General features: G+C 41.3%; 1 protein-coding gene across 1 annotated transcript in view; it reads left to right on the forward strand.

The window, feature by feature from the left end:
- The first annotated feature begins 1,122 nt into the window (after positions 1–1,122).
- Positions 1,123–21,272, forward strand: part of LOC114358484 (inactive dipeptidyl peptidase 10-like) — a 40,254-nt gene continuing 20,104 nt past the window's right edge. The window contains exons 1-7 of the mRNA XM_028312498.1: positions 1,123–1,207; positions 1,683–1,924; positions 3,107–3,288; positions 3,501–3,859; positions 3,928–4,056; positions 5,557–5,680; positions 12,572–12,798. Of these exons, the coding sequence (XP_028168299.1) occupies positions 1,123–1,207; positions 1,683–1,924; positions 3,107–3,288; positions 3,501–3,859; positions 3,928–4,056; positions 5,557–5,680; positions 12,572–12,798 (1,348 nt within the window). The remainder of the gene's footprint in view (positions 1,208–1,682; positions 1,925–3,106; positions 3,289–3,500; positions 3,860–3,927; positions 4,057–5,556; positions 5,681–12,571; positions 12,799–21,272) is intronic.

Below are 21,272 nucleotides of genomic sequence, written 5' to 3' on the forward strand. Positions count from 1 at the left end.
TTCTGTATAAGGCCTATAGTGAGAGGCCAACAAGGTGGACCGACGACATCTTAAAGGTAGCAGGAAAGCGCTGGACGCAGGTCGCTACCAACCGGGTAACACGGAAAGCATTGGGGGAGGCCTATGTTCAGCAGTGGACGTCCTATGGTTGAGTGAGATGATGATGATGATGATCGTATTGTTGTTTGTTGCAGCGCTCCTCGCCGTCCCCGCGCGGTGATGTCGGAATGGAGGTGGTGCTGCCCCTGGCGGTGGTGTGCGTGCTTGCCGTGAGCGGCGCGCCCAACGCGACGCGGCGCCGCCCCGAGCCGCTGCCCGAGGAGCCGCTGCTGGACGACGACGATGACGCGCGCCTCGACTACTACGACGAGGAGCGGCTCAACATCTCCGGTGAGACCCCAGGCCCGCCGCGACCCACGAGCGGCGCCACGACGCGACGCGGCGCGCTGCCCGACTCACTGCCCGACGACCTTAAGTAGGTACTACGACGAGGAGCGGCTCAACATTCCCGGTGAGATCCCCAGGCCCGTCGCTACGCGACTCACGCAACACGAGTGGCGTCCCGACGTGACGAGCCGCTGCCTTAACTGCTATGACGAGGAGCGGCTCAACATCTCCGGTGAGACAATAGGCCGCCGCGACCCTCGAGCGGCGCCACGACGCGATGCGGCGCCGCCCCTACCCGCTGCCTGAAGAGCTGCTGCCTTAACGGAGCGGCTCAACATCTTCGGTGAGACCCCAGGCCCGTCGCTACGCGACTCACGCAACACGAGCCGCTGCCCAACGAGCCGCTGCTGGACGACGACGATGACGCGCGCCTCGACTACTACGACGAGGAGCGGCTCAACATCTCCGGTGAGACAATAGGCCGCCGCGACCCTCGAGTGGCGCCCAGACGCGATGCGGCGCCGCCCCGACCCGCTGCCCGAGGAGCCGCTGCCTTAACTACTACGATGAGGAGCGGCTCAACATCTCCGGTGAGAACCTGGCACGAGCGACGCCCCGACGCGACGCGGCGCCGCCCCGAGTCGCTGCCCGACTCACTGCCCGACGACGACCTTAACTAGGTACTACGACGAGGAGCGGCTCAACTTCTCCGATGAGACCCCCAGGCCCGTCGCTATGCGACTCACGCAACACGAGTGGCGTCCCGACGTGACGAGCCGCTGCCTTAACTGCTACGACGAGGAGCGGCTCTACATCTCCGGTAAGATTAGATAGGCCCGTTTACACTTTACGATCTAGTAACGTCTTATGAGTTGAGCCAACATGAAGCTGAAAAATCTCAAAAGGCCAGCATTTTAGAAGAATACAGACTGAGTATTTGCAGGAACTAGGTTAGGGTCACTTAGGCCGCCGCGACCCATGAGCGGCGCCACGACGCGATGCGGCGCTGCCCCTACCCGCTGCTCGAGGAGCCGCTGTCTTAACTACTACGACGAGGAGCGGCTCAACATCTCCGGTGAGACCCTAGACCGCCGCGACCCACGAGCGGCGTCGCCCTGAGCCGCTGCCCGACGAGCCGCTGCCTTAACTACTACGATGAGGAGCGGCTCAACATCTCCGGTGAGACCCCAGGCCGCCGTGACCCACGAGCGGCGCCACGACGCGATGCGGCGCCGCCCCTACCCGCTGCCCGAAGAGCTGCTGCCTTAACGGAGCGGCTCAACATCTTCGGTGAGACCCCAGGCCCGTCGCTACGCGACTCACGCAACACGAGCCGCTGCCCAACGAGCCGCTGCTGGACGACGACGATGACGCGCGCCTCGACTACTACGACGAGGAGCGGCTCAACATCTCCGGTGAGACAATAGGCCGCCGCGACCCTCGAGTGGCGCCCAGACGCGATGCGGCGCCGCCCCGACCCGCTGCCCGAGGAGCCGCTGCCTTAACTACTACGATGAGGAGCGGCTCAACATCTCCGGTGAGANAATTTTTTTATTGTTAAGGGGATGTTATTGTAAATTCTAGGTGCCATACATAATATACTTTTACTCATAAGAGCTGAATTTGAGGGGGGCATCCGTAGTCTTGAGTAGTCGCGTCGGTTGCGACTGACAACATCCTCTAAACGAATAAAAAGTGACGGATTGGCCTTAACAAACAGTACTATTTCTAAAATATACAGTGTGTCCGGGCATGTAGTGATCAAACAAGGGCGTAATCTATGGACAATTTTATCGGTGAAAATACTTTAAATTTGGGGCTTGACCCATTTCTCGCATATTTACAAGGATTTAAGTTTTTAATTTTAAGTTTTCAGCTCTTCCTTCAAAAACAAGTGATAGCGTGGGTAGTTTAACATCAATAAGCAAAAATTTTATATCATGCGATAGCCAATAAAATTATCTACTAGTAGAAGTAGAAAACAGACACAAGTTGAATACATTTTAAGGGTGTAAGAATGGATTTAATTAGAAAAAAACATTATTTTTTTCACATCTTTTTCAGTTATTTCCCAACACAAGAAAAACCAGGTCGTTAAGGTATGTTTTATTTGCATTTCATTATTACTATTTGAGCTATTCTACAAAACGAATGTAAATTTATTAGTCTACGTCTATTACTTTTGACGTAATTGTTGAACAAAGATACCCATTCCCAGCGGTTTCCATAGCGCACGCGACATGCGAAAATGCACTGCCTGAAAGAATCACACAACCTATTCCGATTACTATGGAAACCGCACTGTCTACTTCAGAGATTGTCATGTTATTGTATATTACATTTATGTCAGGTGCAGATATTATTCTTTGTCGGAATTTCACAACTTGTGTCTTAGAAATATTTATTTTTAAACTAGCTTTCCGCCCGCGGCTTCGCCCGCGTGGAATTTTGTCTGTCACAGAAAAACTTTATCGCGCGCGTCCCTGTTTCAAAAACCGGGATAAAAACTATCCTATGTTCTTTCCCGGGACTCAAACTATCTCTATGCCAAATTTCATCAAAATCGGTTGCGAGGTTTAAGCGGGAAAGCGTAACAGACAGACAGACAGACAGAGTTACTTTCGCATTTATAATATTAGTTGGGATTGGGATTGGGNGATCTAGTGATGGCTCATGAGTTGAGCCAACATGCCGCTGAAACCTCAGCCTCAGCCACGAGCGGCGCCCCAACGCGACGCGGCGCCGCCCCGAGCCGCTGCCCGAGGAGCCGCTGCTGGACGACGACGATGACGCGCGCCTCGACTACTACGACGAGGAGCGGCTCAACATCTCCGGTGAGACCCCAGGCCGCCGCGACCCTCGAGCGGCGCTGCCCGACTCACTGCCCGACGACGACCTTAAGTAGGTACTACGACGAGGAGCGGCTCAACATTCCCGGTGAGATCCCCAGGCCCGTCGCTACGCGACTCATGCAACACGAGTGGCGTCCCGACGTGACGAGCCGCTGCCTTAACTGCTACGACGAGGAGCGGCTCAACATCTCCGGTAAGATAGGCCTGTTTACGATCTAGTAATGGCTCATGAGTTGAGCCAACATGCCACTGAAACCTCAGCCTCAGCCACGAGCGGCGCCCCAACGCGACGCGGCGCCGCCCCGAGCCGCTGCCCGAGGAGCCGCTGCTGGACGACGACGATGACGCGCGCCTCGACTACTACGACGAGGAGCGGCTCAACATCTCCGGTGAGACCCCAGGCCCGCCGCGACCCTCGAGCGGCGCCCCGACGCGATGCGGCGCCGCCCCTACCCGCTGCCCGAGGAGCCGCTGCCTTAACTACTACGATGAGGAGCGGCTCAACATTCCCGGTGAGATCCCCAGGCCCGTCGCTATGCGACTCACGCAACACGAGTGGCGTCCCGACGTGACGAGCCGCTGCCTTAACTGCTACGACGAGGAGCGGCTCAACATCTCCGGTAAGATAGGCCTGTTTACGATCTAGTGATGGCTCATGAGTTGAGCCAACATGCCGCTGAAACCTCAGCCTCAGCCACGAGCGGCGCGCCCAACGCGACGCGGCGCCGCCCCGAGCCGCTGCCCGAGGAGCCGCTGCTGGACGACGACGATGACGCGCGCCTCGACTACTACGACGAGGAGCGGCTCAACATCTCCGGTAAGATAGGCCTGTTTACGATCTAGTAACGGCTGTGTGCTAGTGAGTTGAGCCAACATGCCGCTGAAAAATCTAAAAAGGCCAGCATTTTAGAAGAATACAGACTGAGTTTTTGCAGGAACTAGGTTAGGGTCTCCTAGGCCGCCGTGACCCACGAGCGGTGCCGCCCCTACCCGCTGCTCGAGGAGCCGCTGTCTTAACTACTACGATGAGGAGCGGCTCANGTATACATTATGAAATAATCACTAATAAATGTGATTAATTTATCACTTTTACCTCGCCTGTCGGTAATTATTCATAATAACCGGCGATTATTCATAATTTTCAATTTATCACATTAACCGTAACATATCTACAGAAAACGCCGGAGCGAAATAATAGTTAATCGGAATATCCAATGACAGTTTAACTTTCCCCCGGGAAAAACTTGCCCTTCACTGGTTGGGTTATTGGCGATCAAGCTGTAGATCTTGGCTACACAGGAGTTGCAGCGGTGGGAACGAGAGGTGGGAATAGTCCCGTTGGCGGGCTACAGAGGATTTTAGCGGTGGGAACTATAAGTGGGAATATTCCCGTACAAGTAAACTGGTTTCCATCACACGTAATGCACCCCTCGATGGTCCTCTAATGCTTAGATTGCGTGCGCGGTCTCACGCGACTGAGGGCTCGTTAATAAACAATACCCAATTACGAAGTTCAGCTATTGACTTAAGCATACTGTGGTTAGTCACACCATGACCGTGAATACGCCGGCTGAATTAGTAAAGTAAGTTGTCTTTAACATTTGCGAAGTTGGAATCGATTTGGGTTATGTTGAGTCGTTTAAGACGTTGGGAATACCTATTGGGTACAGACAGATTAATTGCAAACGGAAATGGAATATTTCTAAAAATAAATAGGATGTAAAATATTGATCTTACACTCAAAATAATATTATATAATCTTTTTCTGTTTCGGTACATTTAAAGCAAAGTACCTACAATCTCGTAGCAGCAGCAGGCGACACGTGTCACTGCAACGCACTGGTTTCTACGAAATTGCTTTAGACGACATGTTGCTAGCTATTTCATAGAATACATGGAAGCCAGTAGTGTCAAATGGATACGTCGTCTGCTGGTGATGCGTGGAATTGGTTACTAAATCATATCTTTAAACGTTCTTTTAACATTATATTTAGAAGCAAACAATTGAATTATTTTAAGAAACATGGCTGGAAAACTATCGTGATTTTAAGTTCCAATGATATCATGACCTTTTATAACAAATCCTAATTTCTGAAAAAGAGCTATAGCCCCGTGCCTCTAACACTGAAACTGGATTCAACTGGACAGTGACTGAGTTTTTCTTGCGCTGCTTCATCTCAGCTCTGGCCCATTTATTGTCCTGAAGCAGTGGTAGGGTTAATACTGGGACGTGTAAAAGTGCTTTTTAAAAGCCTACTTGCAAAAAAAAATTAGTTTTATGAGTTTTTACAAAAATATGCTCTTCTTCTACAGAGAGTGTTGGAGCCAGCATCGTTCTCCGTGTCGGCGGACCGACGGTTCCTGCTCCTGGCCCAGGGCTTGAAGAGGATCCACCGCCACTCCTACCTAGCCCGGTACACCGTGTACGATATACTCACTACGTAAGTACCTCTATGCTGAATCATCACCATTTCATATTAATGGCATTCCACAAAAATCATGATTACCTACTTACTACTGGAGTGGCAGTGGGCGGGGAACAACATAACTCGTAGAGCTGATGGCTGGAGCAGAAAAGTTCTCGAGTGTGGATCACGAGCGAGCGGAGACGTAGTGCGGGCCGGCATCCCTCTAGGTCATTGGTTCCCTAAGTGGGGGGGCGCAAAGACCTTTAAAACTTTAAAGCGGGGCGCGCTCGATACGACCAATAAATAATCTTAACTGGAGGAGGGGGGGCGCGGAATTTTTTGTATGGTCGAAAGGGGGCGCGTCTCAAATAAGTTTGGGAACCAATGCTCTAGGTGGACCGACGATCTAGTGAAGGTCCCGGGAAGCGCCTGGATGCAGGCAGCGCAGGGCCGGTCGTGAAAATCCAGCATTGGACTTTTTAGTTGAAACGAAACAAACGAACGATTTAGAATATAACGATAAGCACTCTTCTCCTAATTTCCAGGGTTTCTAAACGGTTCATCTCCTTTGCCTCTGGTAAATTAGAGAAGCAGCCTACTGCAGCGGAGGTAAAAGTATAGTGAACTGATGATGATGAAAAACATAAAAACCAAACAAAGATAATATTAGATGGAAACATATGCCATGACACACAATTTTAACTACAAAGCGATTTTAGTACCGAATTCATTCAACCATCCTAGCATTATTTCAAAATACCTGTCTAGTCCAAACAACAAGTAAAAGCAACAAAGGCCTTTTTTGCGCGATCTTTTGTGTTCAGCATCTGCCCATTGTGGGTTTTGACTTGCATAAATTATGGAAGAATGGCGACGAGGTTGATTGGCTGGGGAGCAAACTGGGGCAATATAGGACTAAAATCAATTATGCTCTTAAAGGCGCTTACAGAAGGCCGAGCGACTCGTCTAATTTTAGAAGTCGCCTTAAATTGATAGTTTATTTATTTTGTAAATGCATAATACTTGTTTTCATACAAACACCTAATAGGTACCTAATTGTATTGGTTAGGGATAAAACCTACCACCACTGGTGTAGGAATGTAGTGAATTCTCAAACTCAAGCTAAATCTTTATTAAGGCTAGCCATATAGACAGGTAATTTTTCACTCAGAAATAATTGCAATTAAATATTGAAATTCATATCTTTGTCAGAAAACTAGTTAAGGAAGTGTGTAGTTTTGTGCTATTTTATTCTAAATTTTAAATTTAAATAAACAACTTGAGAAAATCGAACTGCCTAAGGCGGGACTCGAACCCACGACCTTCCGCTTGCCGGGCGACTGCTCTTCCAACTGACTCTATTTGCTAGGTAATAACGATTTTATTCTAAGTTGCCGCAATCCTGTGGTTCGGACTATATCAACGTATATTTAAAGTGCGCAAATCCGACATCTTTTCATTTTCGCGCTGAAAAAGAGCGCTATTCCCCGAGTCCCAGTAGTGAGCCGTTAAACATCTGCCGAAAGAAATGGACCATGAAAATCGTTATTTAATTTTACCACAGCTAATGTAGAACAGACTGACCATTTCAGAAGATTTCCCGAAGTCAATTTCTCTAAAAGAAAATCCTTTTTTTGTCTCTGTCGCAGGCAAATTGTATGATTCCGCATTTTAAAAACGGCGTCGTCAGTTTACAAACGCTCGCTGTTCTGTGAAATGCCGAAGGCAAATTGGCGACTCGTTCAATCGATAAAATTTCGACATGATTGTTGCAATAGGGTGACCATCATAAAACACATGTAGGAAAATCGGACCTTATATCAGTAATTGAAATTCTATTTAAATAGACCATATCGATCTTTAATTTGGTACTGAATTTTGTCTCGACTACTGTCCCTATTAATATCTAACAATATTTATTTATTTGGTCACCAGCAAGGTTACACTTTAGCGTTCACATATCATAATAGTCTTCCATAGGTATGTTTTCCGTTGGGCTCTCAGGGCTGTCTTTTTTCAGAATAAGATAGACCACATCGCCAATACTCATACATCATATTTTTTATACCATATTTATAATATTCCGCAGCAGTCCTCCGAGCACCAGATCCCATTGTCACCTTAGCGTTTTTTACATGCCTGATAACCTCAAAAACTTTTTCATTTGTCTACGGCTTTTTCACTGCTCCTATTTTTGAATCGTAAAATAAATGTCTTTAAAACAATAGTTTTTTTGTGAAAAGTCCTTTGAATACGTAGAATTTGCACTGTTTTCAATATTTTTCAGTATCACAACACCACTACTCGACGCCATTTTTCTTGTTTTGATTGGCAGCGCCTCGCGTGGTAAGAAAAAGAACTAAATTCTTCAATTTGCCGCGGCATTTTGTAAACGGCGATTGAATTGGCTATCAAATTTTGTGGCATATTATAAAGTGCCAAGGCAATTTACATTTTGCCTTCGGCATTTCATAGAACAGCGAGCGTTTGTGAACTGACGACGCCGTTTGTAAAATGCGGAATCATACAATTTGCCTGCGACATCTCCACCATTATTTCTTATCGCAGTTTTTATTCTTATGTAGGCAAATTGGATTTTAGTAGATTACAAAGGCTACTTTAGTGGCCATAATGACCAATAGATGGACAGACGATCTCATGCAGGAAGGCACTGAATGGATGCCGCTACCAACCGGGCGATGTGGAAATCATTGGGGGAGGCCTATGTTCAGCAGTGGACGTCCTGTGGCTGAAATGATAATAATGATAAATGACCTGATGCAAAAAAGTGCTATAATCATGCTGTTCCACAGTTTTAGGGCTCGAGCTCACTGGTGACTTTTGTCGCCGTGCCTTTTTTGTCACCTCCATGCCTTTTTTGGTACTGCGTACATGCGTACCTCCATATATCTCCATGGACTTGGTATGAGTAACGAAATGTTATGGCGACAAAAGCCACCAGTATGCGCGAGCCCTTATAATACCATCTCAAGCCAACCCGCGACCGCTTTGTTTTATTTTTGTCATCTGCACTTCGATCTCGATTTATCTCAGGTATTTTATAGACAGTGGGCTATTTGTTCTCTTTACACTAGAACCCAAAATGCGGGTAAAAACTGCCTCTACCCAGCCACATGGGAACGGAATACCAGTATTGTCACAATTCCACGGAATGGACCATTTAAACTTGGTCTCCTTTAATATTCTAGTCTTTACTAGCTATTCTAAAGTTTATTACAATATTATTATCTTTAGATAATAAAGTTGGCCCTAAGACTTAGGTAATTTGAAATCAACTGAGATGAACTTGAAAGGCCCGTAAACACTCAAGTTCGAATCTAACTACACTTAAGAACAGATTCAAGCGTTTTATTACATTAATTAGATGCACCTAAACATTTCGTCTAAAATATCGTTTACATAATGAAAATATAAGACAACCTATAAAACGTTATTATGTAGGTATGTATTTGTTTACGACATAGCAGGTATCATTAGTCCTCCTAAAGACATTTGTTCTTTGCTTGCTTTCATAATATTAAAACAGACCAAACTTGGAAGACAGTCCCACATAGCGGTTTACACGAACAATTAAAACAAAGTTTAAATTAAATTCAAGGCATTATTATCCACATCGTTTTGACTCTGGAATAAGGGTAGTCTGAGCTAGTAGGTAGTAAAACTGTGTAGATTGTAGGGTAGAAAATACTTCCAAGTTTACTACAAGTAGTAAACATGCTGGTTCGAATCAAAATTGAGTCACAGCGCGGGCGAGAACCAGCTAAAATTAATTCAAAATATCTACCCCTTTCACTCACAATCGAGTCAATTAGTTGTTGACAGTATTATCATCATTTCAGTCACAACAAGTCATCCACTGCTGAAAGCCTCCTCCAATAATTTCCTGATTGGCCAGTTGGCATCGGCCTACCTCAATCCAACGCTTTTTTGCAACCTTTACATATAACCAAATTCCTCTATGCCGGATGATGATGACGTCTTCAAAAGTGTCACCTCTACATCATCATCGTCAGGTCATTTAGTCTCTACTACAAGAGCACGACCCTCTTGTTACCAGAGACAAATGGGGATTTGGCTTCCCACCGCTGGCTAGACTGGTTGGGGAGGACCTGGGAGGACTGATGTTCACATACTTATCCTTTAGTCTCCTTTTACGAAATCCTTTGGAAGAAAATGGGACCTATTTAATCTGACGGAACCACACGACAAAATATAGATCCATTTTGGTCTACGTTGTTATTATTAAGCTCGGTATATAAGACTGAGGCTTAATCAAAACTTTCGCAATTTTGACTTCACCAAAAAACGCTCATGCATGTATAATTTAATCGGAAGTTTTAATATACTTTCGACTAAGGATAGTATCATGATAAAATCATCTCTTCCTTGCTTTATATTTTCCCATTTTGAAAAAAAATAAAATATTTTTAACTTTATGTTGCGTCACATTATTAAAAATCGTACGCAATACCTACACTAACTACATAACAGTGCGAACTCGATATGCTTGGTTCGTACTTTCTCAGATCACTATCCTTATGATCTTTTTTCAGAAAGCCTAAAGTTCTTAATACAAAAATTTGCTATGGTTAGCAATAGTATAACTTTGTATTATTATAATGTCCACACAGCTGTAAAGGTCGTTTCACGTAGGTGCAGAAAGGGGATCTAAAATTAAATTGAATTTCTGCGGTGTATGCAAGCAAAGTGCAAAGCCAAGTGATTGTACGCGGACTCCAGTCCATATTATGCGAGATGGTAATGGCCGCTAGTGTGTGCCCACCTTATCTTCTTTAGCATATCGGGGTTGTCACAATAATATTTGAATTTAAAAAAAAAGTTTATTTTTTGTTAGTTTTTTGTGGAGTGCAATTTAAATTCTAATGTTAATTTACTGTTTTTCTCTGGAACGATACAAAATAACAGCATCAAAAGCTGTCTAAAAAAGATAAAGTTAATTTAATTGGAATAATCCCATGTCACTTACGTTCTTTAGACTGTTTTTGAAGTAGGTTACGACCTTTTAACGTAACTGTAAACTAGAAAAAGTTAGATAATGGACTTTTACGCCATAAAGGTTATTTATTCATTAAGCAATTGTTCTTCCCAATTAACACATAGATGATTATTTTTAAACAAAACTTAATGTTTTAACAACCTGAACAACTACCTATAAAATAATGGACTTAAACATTTTGTTTTAGCTTTTTATTCATTCTTTTAATTTAGCACCACAGCAAAAATAGCCTGACTTTATTAACACTAAAGTTACCGACAAAGCGAATTTTTCTTCCTTTTCCGTATCTTGGTTATATTTTAGTGACAGCCCTGGTTGGAATGTATTGCAACCGCTTTACATAATATGTGCATAGTAGAGCCACGTTCAGTGCGCTCATGCTTCGCTTTGCGTTCTATTATTGGGTCCAGTGGTAGTTAGTGGTAAGCACAATGAAATGTGCTTGAAACTGACGTATTTTTGAACCGTTTAGTGCTTAATTTCACATACAAAAATTCGTATGTCATGTATTAAACGTCGCCGATACAAACTCCATCCATGGTCCATCTTGAAGGCTTAGGCTGAGTTGTACCACCGAACTTTGACCTTAACTTTAACGATAACCGATTTTTTTTTGTAATGAGTTTGACAGATTTTTGACGTTTCTCAAAGTTAAAGTAAGATGATGCAACCCAGCCTTGTTGTGGACAAAACTCACTTTAAAGTACAGACAATGGCACATCAAGATAAATAATTTGGCATCTTATGTACCTACTACGAGTAATTATAAGTTTAGTGCTATTATACATAAAATAAATACTGATATGATATTGCTGCTACATTACCTACTTGATATAACTAGTACTTAGTAACCGACGATCTGATGAAGGTCGCTGGAAGAACCTGGATGCGGGCAGCGCAGCACCGCTCGATAAGGAAATCCTTGGGGGAGGCCTTTGTCCAGCAGTGGACGTCATTTGGCTGAAACGAACGATGATTAATATTACAAAAGATATAAGATCAATAATAATAACCATGTGTTGCTTGGTACTTACATATTTTTTTGTAAAGATAATCCACTACTAGAGAACCTACTCCTTTGTACTGTATATTACTAAGTGTGAAGAGCACGGATAAAAGTAATAACATCGTGTTATAGTATATTCTTTTACCTCCTCGCTTAGTTAAATATAACTTTTTGCCTCAGCGAGGCAGAATGGCATGTATTACATAGTGAACTGAATTATCTGAACAGAAGGGTTTTTTACGAACATGTAGAGCCTGAGAGGTTTCTTATATGGAGGCATATTTATGGTCTAATAGCATACACTTAGGCAGTTCATTGAGCTCATAGTTAAATAACTAATATCGGGGACGTGAGCTTCAAGTGTAAAATTGTTTTAAATTCCACCTAAGTAATTTAAATTCGATAAAGTGTCTAGGAAAGAGACTTATTCAAGCGAGTAACCGAACTATGTAAGAGGCCAGAGAAATATTATTATGCGAACATCAGGCCTCCCCAACCCGTCTGGCTAGCGTGCGGAGTGCAGGCCAAATACTTCAATTGCCTCTAGTTAGAAAGGGCCATCCTCCTGCAACGGGAACTATACATATAACCTGATGTATAGTTCGGCCCGGGGGAACCAGTCGGTTATGTGTGGCTCTCCCTGTCGAATGGGCAGGGCCTACTCACTAAAACCTGACGGTGTCCTCCCATAGTCTTAAGGACGGACTCGCCATTCTTTCGCGGCTCCGCCCCAGACTGTGGTTCAGGAGAGTTGTACCTTCCCTGTTCTTCGCTAACGGTGCGCGTGAACACTTGAGCGCGAATCTCTGGACCAACCACCACTTATCCTGTGTTAAGCCGTTACGCTAAATCTCCCATTAACTTGTCTCCTTCTTTACAGAGAGTCGTACCCCCTAACGCCTCTACCAGACGAGGTGGGGGGCGTCATAACCGAGGGGCCCCACTTACTACTGGCCACATGGACCCCCAAGGGTCACGGGCTCATCACCGTGAAAGATTACGACATCTACTACAGGCCGGCCCCCCGGTCGTCTACGGGGTACCGGGTGACGGAAACGGGAATTCCCGGGACGATTCACAATGGTGTTCCGGATTGGCTGTATGAAGGTAAGTTTGTGATATTTGACAAATCATTAATACAGGACTGTTGAAGTCTTACATAACCCTTCGTAAAATGGAACGCAATAAATAAATAAATAAATAAAAATTATTTATTGTTTCTCACAACCAAAATTTAAAAGTCACAAAATTTAAAATTAAGACTAGAGTAAATTAAATACAGGAAACAACATGAGGTTCAGCTCAAGCTGCCTCGAGAGCAAGTCCCGGGCTGCGCTGTTTTTCAACCTTGCCCAGTTCTCTGAAGGTGACAGTTGGACCAATTCGAAATGGTGCTAGCTGATATAAAAAAATCTATGCATCACTGTTACCGTGTTTGCCTGTATGTGTGCAATAATGTCACGCAGTCATTCTCATACGAAATAAGGACTATTTCTATCTCTCGTGCTTACTGCTAGGATCTACACCGTGTCAACCGTGTAGATTACAATGTCACTAATACTCCCAGACATTGAACTCCCGTTTTATTCCCAAAGAAAATGGAGCTTACAAAGATTCTAAATAAACCATCCTTGAAAGAAAAGAAATAAACGTTCTTAAAGGAAACGGTCGATCTTATTAATTTTTAGCTTTTTTTGTATACTTGATATGGAGCCCTCTTTTGCTTAAAATAAAGCATAATTTTATTTATTTTTTAAGCTCTCAACCAACACAACATTGACAAAACTAAGACAAGCAGTACTACATACCTTTTAACACCATAATCAAAATGGGCCCAGAAGACTTACAATCGTTCTTATAAATGGTCTGGATCCCTCGGTTACATTAACCTATTTTAGTTTAATTTCCTCGCAACGAGACAGGAACGATCATTTGATTCAGTCAAAAGCTCTGAGAATGAGCTTTTTCCGCAGTTAATCTAAATGAGGCTTAAGACGCTAGGACTCCGTTTATTATTTAATTTTGTATTGAGCAGCTGTTCTGCTTTAATTAAGTCCCTGTGGCCGTACCGTATCTATTAAATAAACTACTTTATAGATAGAAACTTAAAGTAACTTTATTATAATTGAGGTTATTGTATGTAAGTCTGGCAGGTTATACCGGACTACTGTATTACCTATAACTGGCACAATAAATGATTTATTGATTGATTTCGATCATGCATAAAACAAACCGTGAGAAATAATGTGGTTTTCGATAAGTGAAATACGAATAACATAGTTAAAATACCTGGAAATTAAAATTACTTACCAAACAATTGCTGCCATTAGTCATATGTGATTCACAAGAAAAAAGTTTCTTTTTAACAAAAAAAAAAGTTTTAACTTCAATTAAAATAAATAAAAATTACAGAAAACAACATTTTATTTTACTTGCAATAAATAATGCCTATTTTTCCACCTATCTCCAATTCAAAATTAATATCATTTTAATAACAGCCCAAAATCCAAGATGGCTGCCTCAAAAAAATTTTCGTCGTATACCTTCCTAAGTATTTCCCGTCGGAGTTATCTTAATGAGCTATAAAGTGGCAAGAACCTTGTTGAGATAAAGCGCCAGATATGCCTCGTGTCTTTCCGGAAAATGATAAATCTATAGCCAGTAGAAACTGGCAATCTTGCAAGTAAATAATAATAACTAATAACTTTAAATAATAATAACTTTAATCTATATCTACGTATACTAATATTATAAATGCGAAAGTAACTCTGTTTGTCTGTCTGTCTTGCTTTCACGCCTAAGCCACTGAACCGATTTTGATGAAATTTGGCATAGAGATAGTTTGAGTCCCGGGAAAGGACATAGGATAGTTTTTATCCCGGTTTTGGAAACAGGGACGCGCGCGATAAAGTCTTTCTGTGACAGACCAAACTCCACGCGGGCTCCTCGCTTGCCGGGCGACTGCTCTTCCATCTAAACTACTTAGATTACATTTATAATTTAGTTTGAGAAGCGACTCTCTAAGAAATTGTAATAACCAAATAACTTTGACATTGAACTGTCTTAATTGATTTGAGTAATAGTTTTAAGTACTTAAAATATTGTAAAGTTATCTCCTGGCCTCCACGAGATAGGCTTAAATTGCCTAGTGTAGAGTCCAAGATTAATCTGACAAATGTACTAATTGTTTTTCTTGCAATAAACGATTTTATTATTATTATAAAATAAAGACAGTTTAATCTCTATTTCAGCAATCGAATACTTATTCTTTGCAAAAATCTTCTACTTAAATCTTTCATCCAACACGTTGGGCGCCAATGTTCAAAAACAACATTGGCGCCTATGTTCAAAAACAACATTGGCGCCTAACGCGTTGGTCGAAATTAGTTCGCCAAAAGTTGGCTCTCACACTGTAACTCCATCGTTGAAAGTTATCTACACAAATTGAAAATGTGCTCCAAAAAGTGGAGCAAGAGGTCCGACAGTCAATTTTAATTCTTCCGGTTGATATTTGATATTTTTATCGGTCATACCTTTTCAATATGGCCGCCTCCAGTCCCGTAAAATCGTAATAAAGTTCAGTGATAGCGAGAATCTTTTGCCTTTGTAAAAACCATTTAGATACGAGTAGTGTTGTTCTTGTTTTTATAAACTATTTACAATATCGATAGATCGAATTGTTCCGATGAAGTGCGAATTAAGTATCGATTTACCTTAAGTGTACATAGAAATAACGATGTACTTGACGATACGTCAAAAAACATGTTAATTTACTTAAAACTTGACTTCTTTATGTGGGACTGTTCTAAACTCTGATTCACAGAGTCATTAGTAAACCTTTTATATTATCGCTTAAATACGCAAGCTATAAGTTCTATTATTGTTTGAATCTAATGTGTGATCTATTGAGTTAATTCAATAATTCATAATCTTTTTCTGACATTTGCATGACATTCAAATAATAATGATACTGGGTACTTTTTAATATTAAAAACATAACTGTACTTTTTTGTAATATTTGCACATCGTATGTACGATAGAATATGTTGGAAACTTCTTTCTCTATAACCTTGTAACCTTATTCTAGCAAATAAATTATATTATTATTATTTTTGTACGCTTTGGAGCTCACGGGTCAAAAGTGGCCCGGTCCTTTATAAGGCTTGCGTGGGGATACAGATCCAACACTATTATTATTATTATCTATAAATAAATTACAATCTTTTAAATGTGATTATCGCTTTAGTTACTACGTAAGCTATCAGTTCCCCCCTACCGCTCGCTTTTTTTCATGCATTTTATAATTTACAAAAATCTTGTAGGAACTGATTATTTCAATCCATAAGTACAAAGTTTACTTATGCATTTGCATAATTATCAGATTTCGGATAAACCTATCGTTATAAATTTACTGTTTTTTTTACTGAGGTAGTTTTTTCGACCTCTCGGGACTCCCCTATAGAGGCTTGGCGACCCCCAGGGAGTCACGACCCACGGTTGAAAAACACTACTTTAAAGTATCGATAACAAACATCGACTAACGATAAACAACACTAGACAGGGTGTGGACCTCTTTCAATATTTCACTGGCAGTTATAAAAAGGTTTTTTTGCGAGTGCCTGTTACAAGTGAATCTTTTGTGTTTGATATGAACTAGTTATTTTCGTATCTGTGTTCGGAATATGGAAACAAAGGGAGTTACAATTTTATTGTGCGAGAATGCAGAACTATTAAGTGAAATGTACAGTCGACAGCATATACTGTGAAAATAAATTATTTATATGACTTTTCATCATCATCATCATCATCATCTTAGCCATAGGATGCGTCCACTGCTGAACATAGGCCTTCCCCAATGCTTTCCATGTTGCCCGCTTGGTAGCGGCCTAGGCGTTCAGCGCTTTTCTTCTACCTTTACGATGTCGTCGGTCCACCTTGTGGGTGGACGTCCCATGCTGCGTTTTCCGGTACGCCGCCGGCATGAATTTAAAAGGTGCTATTTTGCAACATATACATACGAGTGCATTCTACACAAAAGAAATACGAAAGTAACTATCATGACCTTTCACGCTTATTATTAGAAAGAACCAGTTTTTATCTAGGTTTTGAAAGTCTTTGTCTGATAGGTAGACCATATTTATTTTTGTGTGACAATAGTTCAATCGTTCGTTCGTTTCAGCCAAATGACGTCCACTGCTGGACAAAGCAGCACTGCTAACAAATAAGTAACACGACATAATCCCCACTCCAAACCCCTTTTACTTTCATAACTAATAACACTATTGTTTATACTTTCCAACCCATTCCAATGTCTATCCAAACTTTTGTGCTTTAAGGTAAACAAAGTCCACAGATCAAATTGCTTAACTTTACCAAACCTAGGATGAAACGAAAACCCTAAATGAAAGCTTGCAAACTTTGCTTGAGTCCATGAAAACAAATATTCGAAACCACATGCAATAAATACCCAGTTCAAACGCTATTGTTCTACCTACAAACAATAACCAGGGAATACGACAATGTGTACTGAAGCTTATGACTCAGTAATAAAGCTCAAACTAGAACGGCCGGCTACAAGGAACAATACACACTCCAAACTGGATGGAGACTTAAAAGCTAGTAAATAAAGATTATAATAGACTGCAGCAGCTTACGAGTGCAAACGGGCGGTGTTGCCATAGTCAAATTGGGTGCAGTAACATGAAGTTGCTACCTTTAAGCCTTTAACAAATCCACATTTTTCATTTCTTGGACCTTAAGATAAGAGAAGACCTTCCATTTCTTGGTATAAAGATCTAAATGGGAGTTGTATTCCCACTAGGCATGGAAATGATTGCTATTTTCCGTTCATTTTCATTTCATGAAATGATGATTTTTATTCATGTGATTTCACATGTGAAATTTCACAGGCAATGATTTTTATTCGCAGTGTTAAAATATAGCTCTTTCATATAATGTGCTACTTTTAATGAAGTATGAATTATGATGAACGAGCAATCGTTCATCATAATTCAATTAGCTACCTATATTGAATGTGACTTAACCTTTAACTACTGACGTGGGGGCCTCTCAGGCCTTGCAAAAGTCAAATTGTTGAGTTTCTCCTTTCCCACGTGCACGACACACCCGAATCTTTTAGTACCTTCGAGTTTCATTGCGTCGAGGTTGTCAACTACGGTGCACGTGATTGCACGCGCAATTTCAGTAGGTAAATCTGGGGGCACGGCAGTGCCCCCGCCAAGTCGAGCGCGAAGCAAACACTGCCGTACCATCCTTTACTGGAACCATTTCGCCGCATTTTCAGGCCTCTATTTGAGAACCTTTAGATAAGACCAGAACGCAGAAATTTTCGTCATCTAGTAAGCTATAATCACACACTTAAAATCCAAAATTTCAAGTCTGTAGGTCAATTAGTTCCAAAGTTAAGCGAAAGCAAAGTTTCGCATTTATGACACTCACTCACTCACTGATGATCATCAAAATAGAACTAGTACTTCCCATTAACTCAGAGAGCTGAAATTTGGTACAGAGTTAGGGTTTAATGGCCACATAAAGGGAAAACTATAAAAACTAGGAAAATCGAAGATCTGGAGTAACACCACATTCATAATAATCAATACTACTAGCGCCACACCGGCGCCGTGGTGTTCGCCTGTACCGCTCACCGCTAGATGGCGCTAGCACTTTGAGCGTCGATTTTCTGCACCGCGGTGTCCAGATTTTTTTTCCCCTCTAGTTATTATTAAATCAATTCTGATTCGTTGTCCTTTTTAAAGATGTGTTTAATATCGTAAAAAAAATGACGATAATATTAAAGGACGACGACGTTAAATAATTATGCCACATTCTACAAAAAGAAGTGAAATCCCACCAAAAACATTCTGTAAAAAACTAGCCAAGTCTCGATGGAGCTGCTTGTTTATCTCTAAAAAGTAATGAAATCTAGACAAAGTCGTGCCAAGTCTATGGTTCTTTACTGCGATTTCTTTACTTTTAAAGTTTCTTGTGGGCCTCTCAGGCCCCCACCTCAGTATTGGCGTAACTTTTTTTGTCTATAGTTTTCATTTAGTTGTCGTCTTTTCTTGAAATAATTTTAAAAAATCTATAATAAGCGGTATCTCGGAAGTAAAAATAACCAGCATTTAACGAAAACTAGAAGAACAGAAGGTTTTGGCATGTATGCTAGGAAATGATAAGCCTGTACCTGTCTATCAAGACTTAAACGATGAAACCAAGTGCCATACATGTATTTTGAATATTCAAATGAAATCTACATTTTAAAAACATGTATGGCTTCCTTCACTGAGCAAAGCAAGTTTATCCAGACTGTGTTTAATTCGCACTATTTGATGTGTGTAATTTTTTTCCCCCTATTTCATATTAGGATTACTGATTTATCATTAGCTAAAAATACTATTGAAAATTAAGATTCTAAGTTGATTTGTTGAAGTTATGAATATTTTTCATGATAACTTTGTGAATCATGATTTTATGAGATTTTTGCCAAAAATGCTACATGTTTTCTAAATATTGAATTAATACGTACTTATTAACAAATAATTTACATAAAAATCGTTTTATTGTATTTAAATATAACCACTATTAATAATTATTAAACATAAAACCCTAAAAAGATTATATATTTTTAAATATAAGCACTCATATGTACGGGCCTCTCAGGCCCCCACGTCAGTGTTTACGTGAAATTAAATCCACCTCAGTAGCTAAAGGTTAATATCTGTTTGATTTTATGTCGCATAACAAAAAACAAACAGTTCCACAGCACAGTATGTATGCAACAAAACAATCACTAACCGCGCGACTAGTGAAAAATCATTCATTGCATCTGCCTGCTATCTAATGAAATCATACGAATCATGACAAGGAAATCTAAACCTTACTCCTTTGAGTTTAAAGTTCATATTTAAAATGCTCAGTTTCGTTGGTCATCACATCTCTTGTCCTTTTCTAACACGCACATGATCAAATCATTCCTTCTTACTCGCTCGGTCACTTAGCAGAGCAGCGCTCACAGACTTCGCTCGAATGAATGAATGAAATTCATGTGATTAGTGATTTCGTTGACTGCGAAATTATAGCAGTCTATGTGAAGAAAAATAGCAGGTGTGATTAATGAAATTCATTTCATATGATTTTTCACTTGCTATTCATGAAATGTTCCATGCCTAATTCCCACTGCCGTATAATTTGGGTTAAAGTTTGCAATGATTTGATATGACTTTACTTTATTCGAAAATTTTGAAACGAAAGAGAATCAATATCGATCCCTAGTTCTGTAAATCACAAAAACTGTTGTGATTGTTTGTTGTTGATGCTTAGTCGAATAAGTTCCTGAATAAAAGGGACTATTCCCACCTCCCGTTCCCAACGATAAAACTCAGGTGTAGCCAGGAGCACCGCCATTAAAACCCATCTGTTGGTCCCCATTATGTATTGCCTTGACCTAGAGTTGAGTTCAAAAACTGAAATTACAACTATTAACAATCAACTTACTGCATCTAACTCTGTTGTGGTACATTCAGCCGCCAAATATAGCGGTGACCTTTACTTAAAGTACCGACAGCGCAGAAATGGCACGGCGTTTTGGAGAATTACTTTCATATTTGAAATTAAAAAGGGTATTTCATTTTTTATACTTTTCACGATGTCTTTTGGGCATTGTAGTGTCTTCCTCAGTCCTCATAGCCAGCTAAGAATTCAAATAAGAAACAGATCAGATGAAAGAAATGCTTAAGACTTTGTAAGGGTCGTGTAAATTCTAACGATTTTCCATTTTAGCCACTTGAATCTAAAAAGAAGCAGGATTATTGCGCACCTTAGCGTCGTCGTAACATAAAAATTGTCCTGCCTAAAATTGGGAAAAGCCTGAAGCTGAAAAGATGTTAAAAATAGGCCTTATTCTTAAAGCGTTACAGTAAAGCCACGTATTTATAAACAAACTAGCTTTACGCCCGCGGCTTCGCGCGCGTGGACTACACTATCTACATATTTTACGGAACCCTATTTTTGTTCAAAATAAAATTTAGCCTATGTTACTCGTGGATAATGTAGCTTTCGAATGGTGAAAGAATTTTATAAAATGGTCCAGTAGTTTTTGAGCCTATTCATTACAACCAAACAAACAAACAAACAAAGTTTTCCTCTTTATAATATTAGTGTAGATTACGTATCTACTTATAATTGTAATTCTATTAAGACCGACAGGTAATAGATAGATAATGTTGAATTACAATAACATTTTAAACTATAAAATATAATCCAAATCATTGCATTGATATAAAATTAAAATGGTAAGGCAGATAGCTCGTAGAGCTGATTGATGGCCGTTAGGGCAGATAAGTTCTCGAGTGGCGGGTGACCACGGAGCGGAAGACGTAGAGTGGGCAGGCCTCCTACTAGGTGGACCGACGATCTGGTGAAGGTCACGGGAAGTACCTGGATGCAGGCCTTTGTCCAGCAGTATTGTATTTGGCTGAAACGAACGAAGTATTAAAAAAACAATTCAAAGTGTGATGATGACAAGAAACGCCCCCATAAATATTTTTCCAAAACCTTGTTGC

Source organism: Ostrinia furnacalis, unplaced genomic scaffold (assembly GCF_004193835.3).
Source record: "Ostrinia furnacalis isolate ACB-3 unplaced genomic scaffold, ASM419383v2 OfSCF0058, whole genome shotgun sequence".
NCBI classification, from domain to species: Eukaryota; Metazoa; Arthropoda; class Insecta; order Lepidoptera; family Crambidae; genus Ostrinia; species Ostrinia furnacalis.